The sequence below is a fragment of the Carya illinoinensis genome, chromosome 8 (genome assembly GCF_018687715.1).
Source record: "Carya illinoinensis cultivar Pawnee chromosome 8, C.illinoinensisPawnee_v1, whole genome shotgun sequence".
Taxonomy (NCBI): domain Eukaryota; kingdom Viridiplantae; phylum Streptophyta; class Magnoliopsida; order Fagales; family Juglandaceae; genus Carya; species Carya illinoinensis.
In genome coordinates, this window is record NC_056759.1 from 14,048,327 (window position 1) to 14,057,672 (window position 9,346).

General features: G+C 35.9%; 1 protein-coding gene across 1 annotated transcript; it reads right to left on the reverse strand.

The window, feature by feature from the left end:
* Window positions 1-1,463: 1,463 nt before the first annotated feature.
* On the reverse strand, window positions 1,464-9,121 carry LOC122274767 (RNA demethylase ALKBH10B). The gene is made up of 7 exons (XM_043083789.1): window positions 8,418-9,121; window positions 4,364-4,494; window positions 4,105-4,222; window positions 3,460-3,576; window positions 3,211-3,326; window positions 2,880-3,034; window positions 1,464-2,390 (listed from the first exon to the last, which is right to left on the reverse strand). Exons 1-7 carry the CDS (start codon window positions 8,944-8,946, stop codon window positions 1,910-1,912), a joined length of 1,647 nt encoding a protein of 548 aa, XP_042939723.1. The 5' UTR covers window positions 8,947-9,121; the 3' UTR covers window positions 1,464-1,909.
* Window positions 9,122-9,346: the final 225 nt, after the last annotated feature.

Below are 9,346 nucleotides of genomic sequence, written 5' to 3' on the forward strand. Positions count from 1 at the left end.
CGAAGGGTGGTGCTAGTCAGCTGCCCAGCATTTACCGCTGGATGAACCGCTAGTGCAAACTTTATTTTCACTAAACATGTTTTTAACATCCTTAAACATTAAGAAAAAAATAAAATTATATATATAATTTCATTAATAGTCATTTTCTTAACTAACAAGAAAAAACTAATAAAAGATAAAATAAAATATTCGAGTCGTAAGTTTGAGAGAGCAAAGTATCATTTTCCTTTACCCGAAAATCAGGGAAACACAGAAAGGCTTAAGTTAAGTCACACATCCAAGAAAAGCTAAACAACTGCAACCAGGGAGTGATTTGATTATTGTCTCTTGAAAAAAAGTAGGAAATACAAGCAATAGTTAATACAAAATTCTACTATGCTTTAGCTAATTCACACTTCTCAAACTTCAAGCTCTACCACTACTAATGACCCAGCCATGATATATATGATTGGCATTCTAAGGAAAAAGTATTGTGACAACAAGTAGAACTTATTGAAAATGGAATTCCTCTTTAACAACCGCTCCCTGCCTCGTTTTCCCTCACTTTTTTAACAACAGGAGGACGATCATGAATTTTGCCTTTGTTTATTCCTACTGGTTTGCTCAAGACCCAAGACTTGGGTCTCATTAGTATTCCTCAAATAGTGATTCCTGCTTTAGAAGTGGACTCTGCCACATGAGTTTCAATAGGGGAAAGTCTGGCAAGGATCCCATGTAAATCAGAGACCCATTCAAGTAAATCACAGAGCAATGTAAATCACAATAAATACCAGAGTAATGAACCAATACAAGTGAACAAATATATAATCGGCATAAAGCATTCCGATAACACGGAGAGAGAGAGAGAGAGAGAGAGAGAGAGAGAGAGTGGGTGCATGCGCGTGCGCGCACATGCGCATGTACGTGTATGTGGGTGTGAGCATGTTGGAGGTATAGAGACTTACCTAAGAAGACGACCGGAGGAGTTGCAGGATGGGGACACAAATGAGGGTCGGTAGCAAGAAGGACACAAAGAGAAAGGTTATGCAGGTGTAATGAACTGAAATGAGGATTGGGAATGTACAGTGGGTCTCGATATATGGAGAGCCACTATAGCATCCCCAAACCCAATGCCTATTTTGGAGAAGTGGATGGAGCATGCATTTGGGATTTTTCCCAAATGTAAAGCCTTAAAATTTGGAGAAAATTGAGAGGTTTGGGAAGGTTTATATGGATGATTTTAATGCAACAACTCCTTTGTCGGGTTTGGATTTACTCGAAGGGTAGTGCTAGTCGGCTTCCTCATGTTTACTATTGGGCATACCTGTGCCACTAGTGCAATTTTTTTTTCATTAAACATGTTTTTAACATCCTTAATCATTGAAATAATATATATATATATATATACAATTTCATTAATAATTACTTCATTAACCATTAAAAAAAATTATAAAAAATAAAAGAAAATATTCGAGCCCATAAACTTGAGGGAGCCAAGTACCATTTTCCTTTACCCAAAAATCAAGGAAACATTCTCAGAAAGTCTTAAAGTCATAAATCCTAGAAAATCTAAACAACCGCAACCACAGAGTGATTTGATTAGCCTCTAGGAAAAAAATAGTAGAAAATACAAGCAATAATGATGCAAAATTCTCCTTTACTTAAGCTAATTCACACTTCTCAAACTCCAAGCTCTACTAATACTAAAGACCCTGCCATGATATATATGATTGGCATTCCAAATAAAAAGTACTTCGACAACAAGTAGAGCCCGATGAAAATGGAATTCCTCTAAAACAACTGCTCCCCCTCCCTTTTTCCCTCACTTTTTTAACAAGAGTACGATCATGAATTCTGCCTCTGTTGATCCCCATTGGTTTGCTCAAGACCCCAAGCTCGTTCCCAGAGACTTGGGTATCATTAGTATTCCTCAAACAATGATTCCTGCTTCGGAAGTGGAGCCCGCTACATGAGTTTCGACTGGAGAAGGTATGGCAAGGGGCTGCACTTTCTGGGCACGTGGCGGAATATGCTTTGCATGTTTCCTATGGGATCCCATGGTCCAAGGCAAGAAAAATCCAGTCCCTCCTTGAGGAAGTCCTTGGGAGCTCAACACCATTGGGCGCACTGGGGCCAACATGACCACTGGAGCACGAACGACTCCCCATCCGAGCATTGTGTCCATTGGCTCGTGGTCGTTAGGAGTCCCATTTGTCACTGCATATGGGCTTGGAACTCCTGATTGCCAAAGAGTCGTGGTGCCTGCAATCATGGGAGGACTTGTTGGGGACTGGATTTGGTTGGACTCCAGCCGGACTCTAAGGAGTGTGATGCTTACCCTTTTGTTAGGGCATGGACACATGACGTGTCTAGCCATGTCGGCGCTGTTTCCCCTCATGACTAGAAGAGAGCTGCACTCAAGTTTAGAAGAAAATTTTGTCAGTATCCTATATATGCGTATACATTAAGATGCCGGTTATGAATAAATGCTAAAGGAGATCAATGTGATATTGTTAAATTGGATAAGCTACAGTCTGTTCTGCTGGATAAGCCAAATTGGGGAGCAAGGTGCCAACCTCTCTGCGTCCTCTGGCTATTTGTTTTATTTTTCGGTAATGAAATTACTATATGACATAATGATGTTCACGAAGAAAGGTCATTGATAATTTATACCTATGATTCTGTTATGAGGAATTCCGTTTACATGGTGTAGGACTACATCCAAATTGCACCACTACATTATGAGTTTTTTCTGCATTTTTGTAAAGGATGCCCTTGTCATCGTTAAGCAGCAACAGTATATCTTTTTTCCATATACCATCCTACAGTGGGTTGGGCATCTCTCTATTTGGACCATGAATTTCAGATTGTAAAACAATGTCAAAGTTTCGAGTACATACCCTTGCTTCAGAGAAAGAATGAGGGGCCCTTTGTAATTCCCTTCGTTATCACTCACAAGTGTACGTCCAAAAGCCATTGTTGATTCAGAAAGGAGAAGAGTGGAGATGGGTTGGTCCAAATGGGGCGGTTTCATGAATGGCTGTGTATATTCTCCCTACACAACAAATATTCATGATTTTAGCTCTAGCTCTGCCTAGGAGATATTGGAAGAAGAATTCAAGGCTCACAACACAGACCAAATGCACGAAGTATGCTCTTTGCAGCTATGTTCTATAGAAAATAACACATGAGCGAACGTGATAGGCTTCTAGACATAAAATGAAAGAATACCTCGTCAAAGAAGTTAATGATGCAAGCATTTGGTTTTTTATACACTGGAATAATTTGCCACTGCAAAAGGTGATCAATGACATCTTGGAGAAGAGCTGGAATTGGCTCTATCGTGCCTGTAAACATAGAACACAATTGCAAGCTTTCTTTACAATTTGCAGGGGAGTATGTCATGGTGATTTCATGGATCATAGCATAAGTTGGACAGCAAAATAAAAAATAAAATCTGTTAGATTATAGAAGTCTCACCAGTTTGATTGTTACTTCCAGCTTCCTCTTTTATTTGTCCAAAAATTGGAATTCCGAACTGAATCAGTTCTCTCTTGTTTCCCTTCATCTGTTTATTGAATAGAATAAAGGTCTCACCTGTAGATTAGGTATGAATAATAAGATTTCGTAAACAACAAATCCCATAAACTACCAGCTGTTTGCAGGACAAGCTTTTCCACAACCATCATGTTAAAGAAGGCAAGGGAAAAGAACTAAGAGTAATCTCAGAGAAAATGCGAATAAGTAAGAAAGATACTGAATTCAGAAGGCCCCTCAGTCTCAAACAAAATTTTGTATAAATGAAAAGGCCTCAAACATTAAACACATTAAGATCAGGATTGGCATTAGCATGAATAGCTACACCATAAAAATGATAGATTGTTAAAAACATGGGTTTATATTCAACTTCAAACTCTTTCTTTGCCTCAGATCAGGACCCTAATATGGCCTTTTAGTTCAACTCAATCCAACTCAACTAGGTATCAAATCCAACTTTTCAGGTTGGCTCTTCTAGAGTCAATTTTACTAGCTTTATCTTAAAGACAATGTTTCGATCACAAATGAAATTGGAAGTCAATTTCAAATTTTCTTTTCTTAAATCAGAAGGATAAGGCTTTAACTCACCCGAGAGTTCTCCATGATGCCCAGCTTCCCGTAGTTCATTAACAAAGTCATTCAACTTAAAGAGCTCTGCATCAGTGAATACGTCTTCATATAACTTCAACCCTTTCACAACATTCACCTGCCAGTTGCAATCATCTGCAATCAGTAATAGCGAACGAGCTGCTATTGCTTTATAGCATAAGTACACGACATCAACTTATTTGTTTTCAGGTTTTTAATGGGAAAGCAATTGATTTAACTTGTGAAAGAAAAAACTCGCCATGTGCCCTTTCACTAGCTCCTTGGCAGAGAAACCTTTTGTCAACTTGATCTGGTCAGGCCGTGCCTCGCATTCTCGATGGTTAGCACATATGTTAATGTCTAATGCAGTGGGCGGAGCTTCTTGAGATCCTGTATTCCAATAATTAGAAGTAACAGGCAAACAGGGAGTCACTAACTCGTTAACCATCATAACTGAAGAAGGGGGGATAAGAATATACAATAAATGAAGGGAAGACTTTAAAACTCCCTTGTAATTTTAGTGTTTAGCTGGGGTAAACTTCTGTTTCAATGCAACAAGGTTACTTTCATGGAAGCCTTTTGCTACCTTTAGCATAGAGCCACCCACATTATAGACTATAAACAGTATATAAATTTGTATAACAGAAATGATACACTTACAACTTTTGTACAACTATTTTACAATTCACCAATACAATCATGGATGCCATTAAAAGCAAATTTTGATTTTATAAAACTATTTTTCTATTCACCAGCAGAAAATATTAGGGGTGTAGACAAAACAAACTGGAAAATTAGTTTAACCGAACTGAACCGAAATGGTAAGTTCGGTCCGGTGTGGTACCAGTTCTTAAAAACTGAAAATTTTATATGTAAACATATCATATTATTTATGTAAGTTGATATCACATAAATTAATATTTATTACTAAGATATTTTTCTATTCAACAGAAAAATTTATTTTATATGTAAACATTATATTATTAATGTAATTGTATTATAATATAAGGGGTAATTCTATACATCACCTTAATTTTCATTATTCTTTCATAATTTCATCCTGTTACATTAAATGATTGAAGATTATTTATTATCTTTTACTTATAAATCAATTATCTAATATCACATTACGAAATAATAAGAGGATGATGAGAAAAATAATGATGAATAGATTTGTTATAATATATATAAACTAATAGTTTAGTTTAGGTAAACATTATCTTATTATTAACATAAATAATTCATGGAATTGGACCGACCAAATCAGATTGAAAATGAAAATATTAGAAATTTCGATTTAAGTAATAAATCAAATTCGGTATCAATTCTAAAAACATGTATAAAACCGAAACGAATCCGACCGAGTACACCCTTCAAAAATATGCATGCCACTTTTGTATGTCAAAATAAATAATCAAGAGTCCAAGACTTGTTCCAGTTTAGGTGTTTTCTACGGTATAAAAAAAGTTGTGTATAAAGCAGTATGCCGTTTTGTGATACTGCTCAAGTATGCTGTTTGGTAAAAAATATATATATATATTTAATGATTAAAAAAATAATTTTAAATGTATTGGTTTTTTTTTTTTTTTTTTTTTTAAATATTTAAAAATATGAAAAAAAAATTAATCTGTACGTCACGCCAGCACGAGACGGTACAGTAGCCCCCAAAAGTTATACGGACGAAAGTCACCGACGGCAAATAATGACTCTAGCGTAGCTTTTGTCGCATAGCTATGTCAGCACTCTCTCACTTCACTTGAATTACCCACCGATTTTCGCAACACGGCCTACAATATGTTGACCATCTGAAGTCGAGTTATTCGAGAAATAAGATGAAATAAGATATTTAAAAATAAGATAGAATGAAATTTTTATAAATAATAAAAAAATAATTTAAATTAAATATTTATGAAATTAGATTAAAAAAATTAAATTAAAATATTATAAAATTAAAATAATAATTTTTATATTATTTTTATTTTAAAATTTAAAAAATTAAATTGATTTTTGTATAATTTTTTAAATTAGAATAATTAATTTAAAAATATTTATATTTAAATGATGTTAAAAAAATAATATTAAAAAAAATTATTTCTAAATATTCGTGCTCGTACTTTACTTCCTTGGACCCACCAAAGCCGTGTCCCCACTATTCCTTTAAAGCACCGCTACACAAGTAGAAACTGCCCACCCCCCCCTTCTTCTCTCTCTCTCTCTCTCTCTCTCACACACATCCGGGAACAAGATCCGAACCCCATCCGGCATCTCAAACACCATGTTCAAAACAAAACAAAACACAATCCCCCCACCACCCATCACAAACAGCACCGAAAAACCCCCCAATCCCACGGAACGGAGTTGACCCGCCTACTCGGTCCCTAGTCTAACGAGTCCGCCACACGCTGATTCATTGATTAGTAAATAATTAACATCCGGTTTACCACCTACCAACCAAATCCCTTACAACAATTTTTTTTTTTTTAAAAATCTAGACGAGAAACCCATATAAATCAAAGCCCTACAATTTTTTCTCCACCCTAGATATAAAATTCTATATTATTTATACGATTTATATTATTTATATGTCACACCTCCATTAACTGATATTTTTAAGAAAAATTTTATATTCACTCATTTTTATTAATTCTTTATATATTCCATTAATGTAATTAGTTACATCAATTTTTACTAATATAAAATAATTATTTTAAAAAATTACATTAATAAAGTAAATAAAAATAATTGTAAAAATAATTTGTTATTTTTACTTTAAATAGAATAACAAAATTAATAAGTCACATGATTCAACGAAGGATACGGTAAAGCTTCCATATAGCATTTCTAAAAAATTATTTTCCTAATTGAATTATTTTACTTATAAGTCAGATATAAAAAAAAAAATATTATTTACACTATTAATATAATAGAATTTAATTTATAAAAGATTTAAATTTTAAATTTTTTTAAAAAACAAATTTGACTATATCAACAATACGGGGTAGTTTAGCAACTGGTTTACTAATATAATTTTTCTCACTTCTATTATTTATTCAATAATGTACAGAAATTTAAATTAAAAAAAAAATTGCAAAGCCCGTGCTCGCACGCCGCCAATAACACGAAAAAAAATCGTAGCACGCATCTCGAGGCAATCACGATATTCGCTTACTGCCGAGTGCAGCCTAAAGAACGCATTCACCGTTTCGTTTTATTATTATAACTTTTTTAAAATTTTAAATATAAAATAATAAATAATTTAATAATATCAAAAAATAATATTTTATTTCAAAATTAATTATATATAAAATTATCAAATTATCCGTATGACTTTTATTCATATAAATAAAATCGCGTACTAATCTTTATATCAATATTAATTCTTTCATACTTAAAATTTAAATTAATATTATTTTTAATAAAATTTATTTTTTAACCGATCACAATAAATTAATACATAAATATAATTACAACTAAAATTTTCCTATCAATATTATCTCTCTATTCAAATCACACCTAAATAGATCGCCCACCTCGGAATTGTAAAACACCCGGCACTTAAACCTCGGGACCATATCAACCACATTTTCTTGAATTTCTCCTAATTTATTTTGATATTTTTGTGAAAATGATTAACCCATAAAACTGGAAACGAATTCTCTCGTTGAATTCAAAGTGGGAGAAACTTCAAATCGCGATTTGAATCTATCGGATCCCGTGTAAGAAGAATCATATTTCCTGCTTGGATATAGAGAAAATGGATGACACGATGACGGGTTTTAAGAATAAAAATAATTAACGAATACGTAAATCTGCCTACTAGTTAAAGCTCGAGTCAGCAAGAGCTTACAGCTCGGACGTCTGTTAGAATTATTCGGGGTGGTTTTGAATTTTCTTGGCCACCAAACACTCAAATCGATTCAAATAAACTTTCTTTCGTCGTCCTACCAACCGTTTCTCAGCAACCAAACGGGACCTAATCTCTCTAAGTTCTGCTAAAATATGAAGACCGAACTAAGCACCGTATCTCCTCGCATTCAGAACTATCGTATAACCGGAAAAAATGAAAAATTTCGAATCATATGACTGGCCAAAAAAAACCTGATTTTGATGCAGAACTTTCCAGTAACGTCACTGATCCTATTCTCTTATGCAACAGAAACCAACAAAACCATAGGAATAGGAGTAAGAATCTGAGCTTTGAGGATGAAAGTCGATAGGAATAGGAGTAAGAATCTGAGCTTTGAGGATGAAAGTCGATAGGAATAGGAGTAAGAATCTGAGCTTTGAGGATGAAAGTCGAAAAACACACATACCTGAATCAGTGATATCACTATCCGGTGACGAATCGTGCTCTTCACCAGCCTCACCTTCACCATTTGCATCACTTTCCGTCACTTTCTCGTACATCTTCTCTTTCTCATCGACTTTCCGATTTTCCTCATCGAATTCCGACACCTTTACCTCCGCACCCTGCGTTCTCTCGGCTTCGGCGTCCTCCTTATTCATCTTCTCCGCGACACGCTGTAGCTCCAGCGTCACGTCGGCGATGGAATGGTACTTCTGCATCTGGAGAACGGGGATCCAGTTGAGCCTCCGGCGATGTATCGCTGAGAAAACGGCGTCGTACTCGGAGCTCGCTCCACCTAGCAGCGCCAGGTGGCCGCACAGCGAGTCAATGATAGCGTTAGCCGCCGCGAATTCGCCGCAGTACCACGCGAGAATCGCGTCACGGGCGAAGTCTTCCGACATCATCATCGGGTTCTGTATCGGAATCATCGTGGGCAGCACGGCAGGCTTAGCAGCTCTATCGGACGGCGACGCTGCCCCTGCCTCGATTGGCATATTACTGTAAGTGCGGTTCGAGACCGACAATATTTCTAGTAGTTCCCGTTCGTTAAGTGCTAATTGGAACTTATCCAGCTGTGTGCCGTATACCGGCCGGTATTCTGTATAAATCGGACGCGCAGAGAGAGAGAGAGAGTGGGGGAGAGGGAGAGAGACGATGCGTTCCTGTGTTTTCAAGCACGAAGTGGCAAGGATTTTATATATTATATATATACAATCTACGCCTTTTCCGTAGAAGTGGGTCAATTGACCACGTGTCGTATAAGGGAGGGTGGTTAGGTGTCAAGACGGACGGGGGATGAAAGTTGGTTAGAAAGTGTCGAGTTTTGAGGGGAAGGTAGGGAAATTACCAAAATGGGATCCACTTAACCAAAATGCCATGTTACAAGTTGCAACT